The 18,064-nt window shown below is 38.5% G+C and overlaps 1 protein-coding gene and 1 pseudogene across 7 annotated transcripts in view; both read right to left on the reverse strand.

The window, feature by feature from the left end:
- TCF4 (transcription factor 4) overlaps nt 1-18,064 on the reverse strand; it is a 364,700-nt gene that overhangs the window by 43,822 nt on the left and 302,814 nt on the right. For all 7 annotated transcript variants that reach the window (XM_024756818.1, XM_024756817.1, XM_024756819.1 and 4 more), the window contains 2 exons: nt 9,052-9,157; nt 5,290-5,423 (listed from right to left, as the gene is read on the reverse strand). In XM_024756818.1, the coding sequence (XP_024612586.1) occupies nt 5,290-5,423; nt 9,052-9,157 (240 nt within the window). The remainder of the gene's footprint in view (nt 1-5,289; nt 5,424-9,051; nt 9,158-18,064) is intronic.
- Nucleotides 8,457-8,629, reverse strand: LOC112407499 (uncharacterized; annotated as a pseudogene).

Raw genomic sequence — 18,064 nt, forward strand, 5'->3', positions numbered from 1 at the left:
AAAGGCATGTCTAGGACTTCAGCAACATAAAAGACCACCACCACTATTATTTTTCTGTATGGCTTATTGTTCAAGTAAGAAAGATTCCATAATATAATGAATAAAACACCACCATGACCCACAGCGTTTACATTACACTTCATCCTGACCTTCTGAATACAAACTGACCAAGAATAACCAGTCTCAAATCTTCTTTCTGCCAAACTGGATCATCTTTCTGAACTCCAGCAAGAACAAAATGGTAAATGAAAAATTTAAAAAGCAGTAATGATTAAATATCTCTCTAAAGCATTAACACATAAAGCCTTACATCAATGACTGTGTTGAATTACACTGGAACAAACGAACGGAGAATGACTTATTTTACTTCTTTCTATATAGGTCCTCTCCCTTAGCAATACGCCATAGAGTTGACTATGAAAAAGAACATCGCCTTTTACAGAATCATTTACTTTAAGGCTTAGCTTTGGGTCCGACTATCATACTAGTGTCCAAATAAGCTGCTTTTCTTGGGGCATCTCACAGTGCCTATAAGTGCTGTACAAGCAGCAGATCACTAACAGAGACATGGTTATGTACAAAACCATGGTTATTTACAAAAATGGAGCTATTTTCTTTTTCATGACAAGAAAGTAGCTTAAAAAGTTATTCTCATAGGCATTTGAATGTATTACAGACATGTAAAGGAAAAATATTTAAGTAAAAATATAATACTTTTTCTTTATATGTAGTATATTAATGGGCTATGGATCTTTATTATATCATTATTGGAGATTCTGCTGAAACTAAGAGATTGAATACGATGCTGAAAGTCAGGGGTGATTAAAGCGTGGACACACTGTGTCTTGGGATCCCTTAGTTATTTCGTGAGGCCCATCTTGGGTTCTGTCTCTTCCTTGAGGGTCCCTTACTACTTCCAACTCTTTCATAATCTCGTCTCTTTGAATCCCTAATGCATTTACATTCTGCACTGCGCCATTAAACACTTAATTAAATGTTGCTTTTCCATGCTTTCTCTTTCAAGAGCATTTCCACCGAAACAGTAAACTCTTCAAGGGGAGGGAATACAGCTCATAGCTCCGCATCCCACTACTTGTGGCTGAGTGCTAAACACACTCATCCTATGAACAAAGAACAAAGAACAACAGGTTACCAGCTCGTGTTTAATAAATAGTGGACTGAAATGCTACTTATCTGAGAGACAACTAAACAGTTTAGAAAATGAATCCATTTTGGAGTCAGTTTGCCAATGACATGGCAGATGCCTTTGAAAATATTACCTCTGCACACTCCAAATAGTCCAACGGAAAGGACAACTTCAGTGAGAAAGTTGGGATGATGCCCTTAAACCATTCCAAGTTCCCAAGAATGCCTTTCAAACTTTAAAATTTCATGGACATCTTTGCTTGACCAAAAATTCCTTAGGCCACCTGTTAAACTCATTTCTACTTGGCACTTACAGAATACCCCACGTAGTCCACGAAATTTTCTCCAAAGAATGATAGAGTGGGCCCATTCCATAGTACGACTGACCTAAAAAACTGGATAAGCCATGGAAGACCAAACTTAGAAGAGCTATTTCTGCTTGAGAGCTAAAGACTATAATAATGTGGAAAAAAGAAACAGACTATGGAAAAAGAAAAAGAAAAGTAAAAAAGATGGTTTGATTTCATTTCTACCCAGTCCTAGTCCATGCTGAGTTTCTGAAGCATAGAGAAACCTTATAAATCAGTCCCAAGCTTGCAAAAATCAAAACAGAGGAAAAAGCATTTTGAAAAATAGTTAAATAACTACAATAATGACAGGATGAGACAGGAAAAAGATTACTGCATCAGTGAGAACTTTTAGACCCTTTCAACTTGGTGTAAAATGTGCAGTAATTCAGGATTTGACAAAGGGTTACCACTGAGTTCAGAGAATAAAGAGAAAAGTTCTTCCCCCAGATTTTAATGGGGAAACCAATGCAATCCATGTAAATCAGTAATTTTTAGAGACTCATAGAAAATTAGATGCTGAAAGAAGTTAATGAGATTTACAACTAGACTATTCTACAAAGAAAAGGATTTTGACAACTACTGTCACTCAAAGACGTAATAAAAACACCACAGAAAATATTAGTGATATGTGAATAATGTCTCTTTAAGAGTATTTAGGGATCAACTATAAGCACTCCCCTTAGTCTTTCTTACTTCAGCTATTAATACTGTCTACCCTGCTTGCCACAAAGGCAAAGGAAAGGGGAAGTATGACAAAGTGTTATGGTTTTACATGCCCACTATTTGTTTATTTATTTTTACTTATGATACCCAATTATAGTGTATTTGGAGTCTACTGACAGAGTAAGTGTTGAAAATGTTTCCATGAGTGATGTTTTTATCAACCTATGGGTTGATAATTCACAAAGTAGAAAATATAATTGTTAGCACATACTAAGAATAAAGTAGTCAAACTGGGCTAGAGCAGGGTTTCACAATCTTGGCACTGTTGATCTTTTGTGCCAGATCATTCTTTGCTTGGCAGGGGTTGGGTGTGGGTGTAGGGGGGTTCCTCCTATGCACTGTAGTATGTTTCCTGAATCCCTGGTCTCTGTACGCTAGATTCCGGCAGCACCTATATGCACCACGCCCCTCCGAGTTGTAACGTCCCAAAACGTCTCCAGAGATCACCAAACGTTCCCTGTAGGGCAAAATCACCCCCAGTGAGAGTCACTGGAGTAAGACTTTATGTTACAAACAATGAAAGACAACAGTACTTCCTTTATATTAAAATTCCAGACTCCCAGGACTATTTCCCTCTGTGGTACAAAGACCATGCCTAAGCCATGCCAGACTGCAGGGACTCTATCCTATTTTTGAAAAGAACTCTGCCAAGTCATTCCAAACTTAAGCCTTCTACAACAGCGCATCCCAAAGCTTAACCACAAACTCCATTCTTCTGAGTGATTTTGCATGTGTATCTGTGACATGGTAGTGATTAGCTGTGGGATTGTTGTAGAGGCTGAAACTGTTCAGGGGATTTAAAGAATCAAAATGGGTGACTTGACAGTTGCTACTGATATATGTGGATTTTAAGCTTTGTGATTACATGTTCTATTATAACAGAGTATAAAGTGATAAAGGCAATAATGTTTCTAACATGTGCTACCTTCAGAGACATACTAATTTGGCCAAATTACACCCAAAGTAATCCAAGGAAAGCTTTCTTCTTTTTCTCAAACTATTCCTTTGTTCAGTATAGAATTGGGCAAAAGCTCCAGATGAAATTTTTTTTTTTTTTTTTTTGCGGTCCGCGGGCCTCTCACTGTTGTGGCCTCTCCCGTTGCGGAGCACAGGCTCCGGACGCGCAGGCTCAGCAGCCATGGCTCAAGAGCCCAGCCGCTCCGCGGCATGTGGGATCTTCCCAGACTGCGGCACGAACCCGTGTCCCCTGCCTCGGCAGGCGGACTCCCAACCACTGCGCCACCAGGGAAGCCCTCCAGATGAAAATTTTAAGGAACTACCATTACTTTTAAACGAAAGGTAACTAACCACCTACTGCATACTCAAATGATTCTCAATCACTCTCAGATTTTTACAAGTCACTTCAGCAAGAGAATTTTGAATAGTTACTGAAATCACAATGATTACTAGATATAATCATACAATAGCTTCCCTATCAGTGAGAAAATTCATCAGGATACATTACCAGAGAAAGGAAGAAAGAAATACAGGAGCAAAGAAAAGTAAACGTCAAATGGAAATTCCAACATATAGTACAGTGCCGAAGTCTTTTATTTGTAATCAAAACTTTCCTTGCCTATAGGACACATACAATTTTGATCATGGGTTCTTTAGAGAAGTGCAAAATGACGATGGCGAAATAAAAATGTTAGCCAAGAAGAAATTCTAGTATAATAATAAGTGCTATTTCTTTAAGCTTTCATGCTAATGACTCTAAGTAGGAGGTGGAAGAAGAAGAAATTTGAAAGTAAATCATCTGCTATTTATTGAAAATGTGCTGAAATTTAAGATAGTTTGTGATTTCCACATTCAAACTTGAGAGATGATTTCAAAAAGGTCAATTCCATCTCCATCATTTATCTCTCATTTGAGGATAAGCTAACCGACCTCCCAGCGTCTCTGTCACTAGGACTAACTAACTTGATATTTGAAAGGATATCGGAAATCTTAACCTCTGGGATGTTTTCAGTCATCAGAATAGGATATGTCACCTTTTCAATATCTCTGGTGGCCGAGCAAAAGAGAATAAAGACCACAGAAATCCAGAAAGTACTATCTCCTATATTAGAACAGAGAAAGAAACATAAATCTGGGTATTAGGAGAAGAAAAAGGAGCACATCGCAAGATGGAGAGTAGTAATATAAGCACCACTAACTGGATTTTTCGTACTCTTTTGCATTTAGAAGATTAGAGGTTCATACCTTTTTTAAAGCCATTTTACTGCACAAGATACTGGGTCCCATATTATCTGCATCCCAAACCTTCATGATCTAGAAGTACTCTTTCCTCCATTTAGTGATAGACTTAAGTTCATCAGTGGGTTCCGGGCTGTGGTAGTTTTTGAGGTTAGAAAAACATCTGATGCGTTACTTCCTCCAGAATAAAGACACATACTAGGATGGATGAGTACAGTGTTGGAGGGTATGGAAGTATAGCTAAAATACTGAAAATTGGGACTCTGATCTAAATAGAAACCCCATGGTTGCTGTTACTGATGGGAGTGTATAGGAAACATGAACGCTTTCCTTCAGGTGTGGTACAAGAGTTCAAAGCTGTCACCAGCTACAGAAGCCGGCCAAGGGGAAATGGAAATGCTCGTGGGAGATGTGTTATCACCTACTTTCAAAGTCCACTGGCTATCACTCTGCCCCCTGCAGTATATCCTTCAGTACTACAGATAGCAAAAAACCCCACCCCAAACCCAAAAACCAAAAAAAACCAAAAAAAAAACAAAAACCAAAAAAAAAAAACCCAAGGAACCGCCACAGCTTAAATTCTGCAACTCAAATACAATATGTATTTATGTACCAAGGGAAGATGACACTGTGATAAAGAAAGCACAGAACAAAATGCAATAAACAGAAAAACAGCAACAAAGAGAATATGGCTTATGAAGGTGATCTGATTGAGTTTATGTCTTTGATTGCAGAAACAATACAACTGTAAGAATAACGGGTATGTGTCGGTTTTACATTCATCGATAGAGTCCATGTGTACATGCATGCAAAGACAGGGTGAGACTGAATCAACTAGCTGTGTTGTCCCCATTACCAAGCGAGTCTGCCTTACCAAACGTTCATGTGGATGCAGGCTGCAGTAGCTGCTAGACTGTGGAATATGAGAAGAATTGCCCAACATTCCTCCATAGCCAGGCTGATTCATCCCACTGGAGGAGCTCCAAGGGTCACTGCTGTGATGGCCATCTGTAAAGGACAAAGAAAACCATGACTTTTCTGAGGCATTCAGCCTTGCCTTATAGAGTAGGGTGTTTTCATATCCTGGAAAATGACTGCCTGTTGTATATTCATCTTTGTGTTGGTGAGCTGATTATATCAGAAGACAGTCTCATTATTTTTTCCCAAGTGGCTCTATATTGCCAAACAAATATAAATATTTAACAGAGTTAAAGGGTTCTTAGTAAAAATTTAACTGTAAAAGAACAGAACATATTTCTACACAGAACTATGTCAAGACAGCAAGGTAGCTAATGCTAAGGAAAACATTTCTTAGAAGTCTCCTTTTTTTTTTTTTTCTATGAAAACCAACTAAAAAATTAAACTGTTCCTAAATTTTGGGGTGAAAATAAAACACTTGAGATATTACAGGGTTGGCACCCTTACAAGTTTTGAGAGCATATAAAGAAATAAGTAATAATGAAAAAAAATCTCTGATTTCAGATTGGATTTCATTTTTGTGACACACAGAGTAGATGGAATTAAAGCTGGAATTACATTCTGGTATGTAAGGAAGAGGAACCTCGTGTATATAGTTCTGAGTTTTTGACTTCCTTTTAAATGTCTGTATTTTGGTATATAGTCAAATAGCTATCTTAAGCCTTCGGTAGCAAGTGAAAGGGTACACACATGTCGTAAGGTAGACATTACCGTAAGGACAATTTTGAGAGCCTCTGGATTCTATAAAACTGTGAGTTAAAAAGAGGTTTAAAATTATATGGAAATTATATGAAGTATCTTTTAGTACCAAGTTAATCTTTTATTAACACCATATTAAAAATATTCCTACAGATTTTTTTTTTACTCTCTGGACCTACTGGCCTCGAAGTCACTACTAGATTGCTATTGTTTGGTCTGGGTTTCTCAAATTAAGGGAGCAGAGCATCTACGTTCCTGCTCAGTTCAAGTTTTCTTTCCTTCAATAGTTTAACAAAAATTATTAAATGCCAGATATATACAAGGCCATCAGCTAGGTGTTAATTGTATGGCAGGCATTGCTCCCTTGAAATAAGAGTATTTTCACCTTACACGTTATTTAATAAAGGCTTTTTGAAAATGTAGGCAGTAGGCAAGTTAAATCTGACACTATATTTCATAAAGCCTTTTTTTCCCTGAGTTTTTCACCCCAGAAGTTAGAATTCAGAAAACTGGAATGGTTTCAGGGCAGGAAGGAATAATCCAGAGATGTCTTAAGAACTATGAAAGCAAAATCATGTCTGTGATTTTGACAACTAAAGAGTTTTAACTAGGAGGTGGAAGCTAAAGTTAAAAATAAGAGGTCACACAATAGTGGGTTTAAAATATGCTACTAAAAAAATAAAATAAAATAAAATAAAATATGCTACTGACAGTCTCTGAATATCTTTTATCTAAACTGTATTTTCTTCAAGACCTGAATTCTCAGGGCACTGTGGACCCTTACTGAAGGACATTGATGTGAAATGGGATCACGACGTACTGTTTCTGTGATCATAACGTAAAAACATAGGACTTTTTAAAAAGTTCTTATTCATGTACTTCAGATTTAGCTCTGAGATTGTGGAAGTTCAGATGTCATCTTAAATTCAAACATGAAGTTTAAGACCACTGACATTTCAAAGAGATGACATGCATGGCAAATAAATTGAGAATCTCTATCATTGAAAAAGAGTCTCCTGAAACATTCTGACATGATGCCCTACAAGGAAATACATTTAGGATTTGTTAACACAGACACTCTACTCAATGCAGACTTACAAAAATACACATTTTACATAAATTATGCTTTTCACAGTAAATTAATATTTATCACATCCCATGATCTTGGCATAATGTGGGTTTGAAAGAATAGAATTAGATGTGTGCAAATTAATTGTGCTCATCATAAATGTCAACTCAAAAAACATTTTTTTTTTTTTGCTTCTTGGGTATTCATATGCAGAAAAGCAGATTTGTTCCCCGTAGTTTGTTTTGCGTGGCCTGCTACGGAGAAGAGCCTACTGCTTTACTCAACCTGATCTTTCCTTGCAGTGTGCACGGTTTAAGCAAGTGACCTTCCTGAAGGCAGACAGAAGAAATCTATCCTTCTGTCAATTTTCTCAATGAAATTTAGCTTTGAGTGATGAGTCCTTGAGCTGGCAATCTCTATAAGCACCGGTAGTGGTAGCACACTCTCTCTGACTGGTCATAAAAGAGAGGCGCTGGTGCCCAAGTGGCTGCTACCTATAGCTGAAGGGGATACACCTTTTGTCATGGCACAGAACACACCCAAGTGACATACCTGCTGTTCCCCTGGAGAGAAAGGGACATCGAAGACAGGTCACAAAGATAAAAGACCCTGGTCAACAGGAGCTCCATTATGTGTGGAACCAAGTCTCTCTATTCCCGAGGGACCCATTCGATTCAATTTTATAGATTTTCCATGGAATTTCACATGTGAACTAACAACTCAAAAGAGCTAACACTCTGAAGGGAAAGGAAACAAACCCCTTTGAAACAGAATGAGTTTGGGTATGTCCACTGTAATCTAAGGGAGATGCCAAGCCACCTCCCTGGGACTTACTGCCCCAAGTGGCTCCCCTTCCCGTGGCATGGTCCTTCTGGGAGGAGCACGAAGAAGGAAATCCCATGGCACTTTGCCAATGCAAAAAGAGTGAAGTTTGCATACAGAGGTTCTTGGTGAATCCCACATCTGAATTTCAGAGTATTAACCTGGAAACAAGATCATCACATTTTGACAATAGGTGTTCCAGGCACATAGGGAATGGAGCCTTAGCTGCATCCTCTGGACGGTCTCCTCTCATAAGCAGCTGCTGTCATTTCAACCATCTTGGTCTTTTCTAAGCAGCAGAAAGAGCTGTATTACCAGGTTTGAGATTATAAGCTCGGGGAACACACATCCATGTGCACTGAATTAAATACACTGGACAATTAAATGGATTAAATATACTTTATCTACCACGAACCTGTAATTTTCTATATTTTTCTGGGAAAAAAGCTGGGTCTTGGGCCCTCAATCCGTCAGTATGTTGGAATAGAGCTTTTGCTTTGTAACGAAATAATATTCCTGACTTTAGATAGGTCACTTCATCTTCAATGGGACACTTGTTCTTACCTATAAGTTAGTAAGTGGCCAACGTTTTTACTGATAAGAACAGATACTAAACTTGATCTTAGCCAAAAGGCCGAAAAGTGATTGTAAGTGTCCAACATTTTTATATAAAGGTATATATGAGGGTAATTTGTTCCTAGGAGGCTAAATCCGGGATGCTTAAAATACACACTCTTCTAAACATATAAACGTACTCTTCTCGGGAAGTGAAGACACAGAAATGATCAGTCGTGGAAGACCATTCCCAAAGAAGAATCTGTTCTAAGTAAGCAAACCAGTCTAATCTTAACTCATGATCTCTCAAGTGGCTTTCACTTAAAAAATAAGTCTTGGTGAAGTTTTAATTAATTTATCTTTAATGAATTCAATTCCTAAAACAGAGCATGACCTTCAGTGTTCTCCATTTGCCTCCTATTTCGTTTCTTGAGTAACAGATCAGCACTCTTCTGTCCCATATATGACGTGAAAAGACCCGTGGATTTCCCTTCGGAAGATGTGGTGTCTTACCTTGCATGAAGAAGGAGCTAGGGAAAGTGCTGGCTGCTGGTTTGGAGGAAGGGTAGCCTGGCGAGTCCCTATTGTAGTCGGCAGTGCTGGCTGACGGAGCATAAACCTGGGGAACAAGAGCCCATTTAGTTTTGCTTGCTGCCTAGACCAAAGCATCTCAAGGTCCATGACTTTACAAGAAGCAGGCACAAAAGGCAAAATTTCTACCACGTCCATCCTAGATCCAACCAAACCCTGGAAACACTGCCCCTTTCCGAATACAGAAAATCAAAAGAAGGCCGAGTACGTTTGTGTGAATGGAAAACCAGGTGTGATATTTTCCAGTTATGGGCAAGAATATTGAGAACTAGGTCTGGTTGTAAATATATTATATAATACCCATAGGGTTGTCCTGGGAGCCTAAGCATTCTTTTTTTTTTTTTAACACAAATGGCCCATGAGCATGTAAAAGGTAAAAAGAGAAACACCTGCCTCAAGCTTCTCCTGTTTTGTCTAGCTTTCAATTAAAATTGAAAGAGAGACAGAGAGACAAAAAAGACAGACAAAATGAATGCACTCTCCAGATCTCAGAAAGTGACACACAGATCTTGGAATATTAAATTCCCATAGTGTTAGCTTTTTGTAGAGATGCATGAAAAGGGCCATTAAAAGCCCAGATCTACACAGACCCCCGACAATCAGTGTGTACACAGGAAGGGGGAGGAAAACCCTCATTTATAGCTCTTATTATCTTTGTATGTTCAATAAACTTAAAAACTGCCAAAATCCTAATTTACTTACATTCGTTTATTAATACTCAGGAGACTTGGGGAATCAGTCCTTTATAAAAATAGCTTGTGTATTTTCTTGTTTATGTTTGCTTTAAAGAAGACAGGACAGTAGAAAAGCATAAATTCATAAGGTATAGTTTAACTTTCACTGGGTTTCCCCCTTGCCTTTTCTGCTAAATATAATTCTTTTTTTTAATCCCCGTTCCCTTTTGCTCCAAAAGTTCCTCTCTCCAGATGGTCGGAGAGACTGAAACGCTGTCATCCTCTTGATGAAAATGGATACCTTCCTGCCTCCAATTTGAAGCGGGCGGCTCACAAAACTGGCAGTGAACCTCTGGTGATATTCACAGGTCACAGGAAAAGAAAAAAGAAATCCACCAATAAAAAGGCAACTGCAGGGTTACCAAAAAATAACTCCCTTTTTTTTTTTTTTCACAGCGCACATGGAATAAACACCCTGAGAAAAATTATATAATTGTTCTCAGAACACCAAGAATCACGAACTAGGCGCTAATACAAGGTCTAGGATTTCACAAAGGATAGGGCCACAGAGACAGATGCGGGAGAATATGCATACACATGCGTACATCAAATAAATGCTACATATGCCCCACAGTGCCCTTGAAATTGGGAGGTCCTGGAGACTGAACAAAACAGAAATAAACCAGAAAAACCCTTGCACACTTTACAAAACAAGGATTCTTCCTAAGTCATGAAAGAATCTAAGCCCTATATTTTTCCTGGGCTAGATTTCATTTGATTTTTAAATTTTAGTCATATTTTAAATGTGTATACAGCTCCTTGATTCTATTTCTACAGGGCTTACGATAAGGGGGAAACTTTTTCACGTATCTTTTAGGGATAAAGAATAAAACGTAAGCCAGGAACCCCAAAGCAAATCAATGCTCTAAGTTTATCAAGCAAAACCCAGTATTTCCTTGAGAATTATACAACTGACCAACAGTTTGGAAAATACTACTAAATGTATTAGAGGTCTTGAGATTAGGCTAAAAGATGAAAAAAAGATTACCTTCTAGGGAAAGGGGAAATTGAAAATTAGATCATCTCATTCTAATGACAGAATGAACACAAACAACTATAATATACCTACAGACTATTAGTCTGACAGGTTCCCGGTCAGTCAGTATTAACACAAGCTAAGTATACTATGTATTAATTCCAAATTTCAGAAATCAATATATTTACTATAAAACTGAAAATAAACTCTCCCATATTATTAAATCACCTTCTATTTTAAAACAATCACAATAAATTCTTTTAGGATAATATATAATTTTAATTACATATTCTACTACATGACCCTTAAACATGTAGTATAATTATTATATAAGTACATCGAATACGTACCATTTGATGGCACCTAACAAGATTCATCTTGTTCCCAGATCTGGGTAGAATTATTTGATGCCTCTTTTGGGAGGTAAAGACAAATCTTTGGTAATTTTGCTCATATAAGGAGGCCACTTGGACTGTAAATTATGGTCATGCACAGAGATCTGAGAATAAGCACACTTATCCCAAATTCAGAAATACTGCCTGCATGAAAAAGAGTGTCTATGGGGTTAAAAAAGTTTTTAGGCTACATCATACCACACAATTTCTATTTTTCTGGTGTAGCCAAATTAAGATTCTTTTTTTTTTTTTTTTGCGGTACGCGGGCCTCTCACTGTTGTGGCCTCTCCCGTTGCGGAGCACAGGCTCCGGACGCGCAGGCTCAGCGGCCATGGCTCACGGGCCCAGCTGCTCCGCGGCATGTGGGATCTTCCTGGACCGGGGCACGAACCCGTGTCCCCTGCATCGGCAGGCGGACTCTCAACCACTGCGCCACCAGGGAAGCCCCAAGATTCTTTAGATAAGGTGCAAGCCTTTGTTAACAAATCGAACACTGTTTATAGCTTCTTAAAAAAGGCAATTTCTGTACATTTTATAAATTTTCTTCATATTATAACTGATCAGGTACAACGTTATTCCCTCTTAATTCATATACTTCATCTTTCTCATTCGGAAGTTATTTTTAAGGTAAGTGCTCTATATATTCGTTGATATAAATAAATATCACATAGAACTATTATATTTTTTAAAGTAGAAGGAATCAAAGATTTAGCTTAAACCTGTCCCCCACATTTTAGTTATAAGAAAATTCAATAATGGAATGGTCAAAGCAACTGCTCAAGATAGGCAACTATCAATTACTCTTTATTTTCTACTACTTAATGGTTACTCTCTTTAAAAATCTTGGTGGAAGTACAGGATGATATTTGTGAAAACAGAGTGATCACTTCAGTTTATCCTTAATGCTTTAATTTTTAGTAACCTGGATGACCAGTAAGCTGCCTCATTATTTTATTTCAGTCAACTATTTTCCCAGTCTCTCAAAGGACTTGAAAGTACGGGTTGCAGGAAGGTATTTAATAGACATACTAAATTCAATAAGAAAAGCTCACATCCACTTAATTTTAATTATCATACCCTAGGTAAACAGAAAGATGACTTACACATTTGTTAAAGAAAATAGCTTTTAATTTAACAGGACAATAACAAACACCCCAGATATCTTCAAATGACTAGCACAAGAAAATCAGTCCAATGGAAAATGAAATACGAATCCCAAACTGCAGCTTGTATTGTAGTGTATTGAAGTGACTCTGTCAAGGAAACATGAGGAAAGACTAAAGGGAAACAAAAATCTACACTTAGTTTTCTTCTGATAAGGTATCTGAGATCAAGGTGACCTTTGGCATTCCAGTTCCTGCCACGAGAGTAACTAAAGAAGTGTGAAATTTTTGTTGCAAAATTGGAAATGGGGAGACTTGGCTCAAGCTCAAAGGCTACAGCCCTTTAAGTGAATTATTTGTTTAATAAAAGCTTCATGGAAGGGCTTCCCTGGTGGCCCAGCGGTTAAGAATCCGCCTGCCAATGCTGGGGACATGGGTTCGATCCCTGGTCCGGGAAGATCCCACATGCCGCGGAGCAACGAAGCCCGTGCATCACAACTACTGAGCCGGCGCTCTAGAGCCTGCACGCCACAACTACTGAGCCCGCGTGCCACAAGGACTGAAGCTTGCGTGCCTAGAGCCCATGCTCCACAAGAAGAGATGCCACCGCAATGAGAAGCCCGTGCACCACAACGGAGAGCAGCCCCCGCTCGCTGTGCAACTAGAGAAAGCCCAGGTGCAGCAACAAAGACCCAACGCAGCCAAAAATAAATAAATAAATAATTTTAAAAAAAAAAGCTTCATGGAAAACTAATAGCTAGTTAATATTCAAAGTTAGCACCATTATCTTTTCTCCTACAGTCCTGAATTTAAAACAAAATCACAAATACAGGAATTCTGAGTTTAACAAAGCTCTCTAGATAACAGTAAACCGTGAATAAATAAAAATTCTAAAAGTTCTCATTTTACAGATTTAATTTTTGTTGTAATTTGAGATGTATTACTATGGCACATTAGCTGTTCCAACCAACGTTCTGATTATCATTTGTGCCATCATCAAAGAAACAATGTGACACATTCTTTGAAATAGAACCTCTGTCTACTAGAAAAGAAGAAAACCAAGCCAACACACAAACCAACGAACAAAATGAAGGGAGTAGAATGCATATCCTACCTTTTCCCTTTGAGGTGCTCATTTTTACCTGTCTTGGCGTGTCACTTTCACTTATGGAGATTTTTTAAAAATAACAATGATTACCATTTGTTCAGGGCCTCTTGTGGAATAGCTTTTCTGCCAGGAGCTCCATACACATTATTTCTAATCCTCATAAAAATCAAACAAGATGGACATTATTAATAGTATCATTCCTATTTCATACATCTGAAGGACGGTAGAGAGGTCAGATGCACCGGCCCAGACAGGCCTGGGTCTAAGTGCCAGTTCCATGATTTATGAGCTAGGCAACCTTGGACCTGTTACTTTACCCTCTCTGGTCTTCAGATTCCTGCCTGTAAAGAGGGAATGACAGTGCCTGGTATGCCAAATCCTTGTAAGAATTAAAAGGCATAAAGTGAATAAACACAACTAGAATAATACCTGGCACTTACTAAGCATGCAAAAAAATCAGATAATTGTGTTAATGTTGTGCCGCTCTTTTTTTTTATTTTAATTATCTGGACAAATGTGACTCAGGAAAGTTAATCCACTTTTCCATGTTAAAAACTCACCAAGTGGTAAAGGAAAGATTCAAACTAGTCATCAAAGTCTATGTTCTTTCCATTAAAAAACAATTTCTTGATCTTAAGAGGCAAAAAAGAAAAAATATTTTAGCTATGAACATAAGGCTGTACTTTGGCCACGGTTTAATAGAAATATTCTTGTGGGGTCTCATAATTACCTTTTAAGAAAATAAAATGTGATAAGGCATGTTGACAGTAAAACCAATATATGTTGGTTACTTTCTTCCCTAAGTGGGAAGCTGAACTCTGGAGGTGATAAAGAGAAGTGGTTATAGATGGTGTATCCTGAGGTACAACTGAGTGGGGTTGGGTGATAGCCACTGGGCTGTGCAGTAGACCTTTAACATTCATTAACACTACTACCTCTTTGTCATCTGCAAGTATCCTCTGAGTAAATAATTTCCAAAGAGAACCAGTTGAGAATAACTGAAACATTGTAATTGAGACTTTCAGATCCTTAAAGAGAGTTACTGTATGCTCCATAATGAGTAGAAAATAGCAAAGCACAATTATGCCTCAGATGTCCAAGTGCTGGCGAGGCTGACTTAGTAGCTCACACCTTGGGAGATTTCACAAATATCCTAAACTGTGACAGTTAGACACTCAAGTGCCAAGAGTTTATGGCGTGCCACTGATGTTCACAAACCTAGGCACATGCATTGATGCTTCCCAGCATCTAATGGGGAAAAGCACTTGTAGGGGGATCAGCTCACTACTCAGGCAACTAACCGGAATGGACCTCAACTCTTACTGTTTGAAGGACATGGGTCACAGTAAGAGAAAAGAATGGCTATAGGGCAGTGATGCCTACCCAAGGGCCTGGACAGAGCCCAGGGCTCCTGACTTCTCATCCATTCCTCCTGGCACTCTCCTTCCTAAAGTCTTTTTTAACTTTATAACTTAAATATTCCAATGGGTAGTAAAACGGCATAAAATGTTAATAAGCAGATACAAGTAACAGAGTTGAATAAGTTGTCATAAGGTCTACAGGCAGTGAATAATGCTCAGGAGTATTAAAAAGAAGGCAATACACAACCCAACAGTGCAAAGAAAAACAAAAACCAACTACAGAAATAAAAATTAATCATCTGATATATTTTCAGTATATATTACCAAGTCAAGGAGTATTTACTAATGGAAAAGGATCCTATTTCATTTCTAAATGATGGTTAAAGGCCACTTTGCATTATTATCACATAAACAGGAAATAAGTTTAGAGATAACACATAAATGTTGCAGTATATTGACAAATAGATGGATATTTAATTATACATGAAAAAAAATTCAGAGGTATAATCTGTTGCAATTGTGAAGCTTTTATTTCCATCTCAATCACTTGAAGCTTTTATAGGAATGAAATGAATAGTTCTAAGTGCCATAAAGTAACTCCCAATAAGAAGAGTTTTACTCCTCAAACTATTTTTATTAGTAGTCTGAAAAAAAAATCACAATGATCTAGACATGTATAAAATGTACCATTCATGTATATGATATTCATATTTTATTTCTACTAACAGCAATGACCTATCTTCACTCTACCATAGTGCATCACAAAACACAAATGAAAAAGAATATGGATATGAACCCCCAAAAGAAATTCCTTGAGTATGTCATATATTTAGAACACAAGTCATTTTGAGCATATAGCCAAACACTCCATGACAAATACTACATATAACTTTTCTACCCTTCCGAATATCAGCTGAGTTTTGATTATCTGTTCATGAGTATACTAAAACTGAAGCTGAACTCTACAAGTGAATTACAGCCAAGAATTTTATCCTTCTCAGCCACGAAATTTCCTTTTCTATGTTAAGTAGTAAAATTGTAAGAATTTTAATTCCCTTCTTTGCATCTCTATCTATCAAATTGTGTAACTCAATCAAAAGAAATTAAAAGACCCAAAAGAAAGCAACAGAAAGGAGCAGCAGAGATCTGAGTGATCTGTAATGGATCAGAAGCACATAAGCACGCAGGATGGGCAGACTGTAGCCCATGCACTTTCGACCAGCACACTCAGCCTGCAGCAAGCTCGGCCACGACACAGTAAAAAAGTGAGCTGGACCCATTATTAACCGCAAGAGCTACAAAAAAACCTGACGTTCTTTATGGCCAGACAGTTCTACCTTGTTCTTTCCTTTCTTCAAATTAAAAGGCAATATGTTTTTAAATATAGCTAGTTGCAGTATATTTTTCAAATCTCTAAATTTCAACCTATTAAAAAAGAGTCTGTGTAGCTTAAAAATTTACAAGGAAGGAAAAAAACTTTGGTTTAACTAAAAATAAAAAAACAACTAAGAACCACTAATAACTGTATAGCAATATTATTGTGATTTAGATCTACATAGTGTCCCGTTATTTTACAAGTATTTTACAAGTATCAGTGTGTTATCACTGCAAACATGAGGCAGCTGAACGGCGAAGATAGGTATGATTAGGCTCACTCTGTTATGATATCATAGATGTATCACACATACGATATTGGGATATATCATAGATATAGAACGTCTGAGATTTGAAGCTGTTTTCACATATTATCATGCAGCCATCTCAGTGATATATGCAGGGAGTTAACCGTTAAAAACAAAGAAAAGGAACCATTTATTATGGCATTATAACTTAACACTCTCTAGAACTGGAAAGGGATCTGGTCCCAATATCTGTCAGACCAAGCTCTTGTCACTGTTGGCATGGCAATGTGATGCCAGTGATAAAAAAATAGCTAACACTAAATTTACTAAGGCGTGCCAGACATTATTCCAGCAAAACTACATATCCTCATTTGGTCCTGACACCAACCCTATTGTTTTATCATCCCAGTTTTACATAGAAGGAATTTGGAGGCATAGACACATTAAGTAACTTGCTCCAAGTCACATAGCTAGTTAAGTGGAAAAATTGACATTCAAAATCATGTCATCTTTCTTGTGAGTTTGAGCTTTAACATGATCTCTTGATCGCTAAGGGGCTTCTCTCCAAGGTGGTCACAGACGCCTAGCTAAACCCAGATTTGTAGAACTCTGGATCCCCTTTACATACTCTATGGCCATGTAGCAGACAAGGGGCTGAGAATGCTGTTTGGCCCAAAGAGAAGAACACAAGATGACCTCAGTAAGCAGGGCACAAAGAAAGTTCTTGCGCACTGCTACAAGGAGGACCGTTCATCTGTCTTTCAGACCTGAAGCTGAGCCATGTAGCAGCAGGACCTGATACTCTTGTTTGACAGTAATAAAAACAGACAGAGGCAAAGAATCTGCTGAGAGTTACACTGGGGTTTAGTGGTGACTAAATGCCAATATACTAAACTTTTTTTTTTTAATAGAAATCTCTGCCCATCTTTTATTTATTTTTTTAAAAATAAATATTTTAGGGGCTTCCCTGGTGGCGCAGTGGTTCAGAGTCCGCCTGCCGATGCAGGGGACACAGGTTCGTGCCCCGGTCTGGGAGGATCCCACATGCCACGGAGCAGCTGGGCCCCTGAGCCATGGCCGCTGAGCCTGCGCGTCCGGAGCCTGTGCTCCGCAACGGGAGAGGCCACAACAGTGAGAGGCCCGCGTAATGCAAAAAAATAAATAAATAAAATAAATATTTTACTTATTTTATTTTTGGCTGAGTTGGGTCTTCGTTGCTGTGTGCGGGCTTTTCTCTGGTTGCGGCGAGCAGGGGCTACTCTTCGGTGCAGTGTGTGGGCTTCTCATTGTAGTGGGTTCTCTTGTGGAGCACGGGCTCTAGGCACGTGGGCTGCAGTAGTTGTGGAGCGCGGGTTCAGTAGTTGTGGCCCACGGGCTCTAGAGCGCAGGCTCAGTAGTTGTGGCACATGGGCTTAGTTGCTCCACTGCGTGTGGGATCTTCCCGGACCAGGGCTCGAACCCGTGTCCCCTGCACTGACAGGTGTATTCTTAACCACTGCGCCACCAGGGAAGCCCAATATGCTAAACTGATGAAAAAAACCCCACCACACTATTACTTAAGGCATTCATGTGAAGCGTGACTACAGTCCCGTCTATGTGTACCAGCCTCTGGCTCCGAATACATCTTTTTATTTTG

This window comes from Neophocaena asiaeorientalis, unplaced genomic scaffold, assembly GCF_003031525.2.
Source record: "Neophocaena asiaeorientalis asiaeorientalis breed wild unplaced genomic scaffold, Neophocaena_asiaeorientalis_V1.1 scaffold133, whole genome shotgun sequence".
Classification (NCBI taxonomy): domain Eukaryota; kingdom Metazoa; phylum Chordata; class Mammalia; order Artiodactyla; family Phocoenidae; genus Neophocaena; species Neophocaena asiaeorientalis.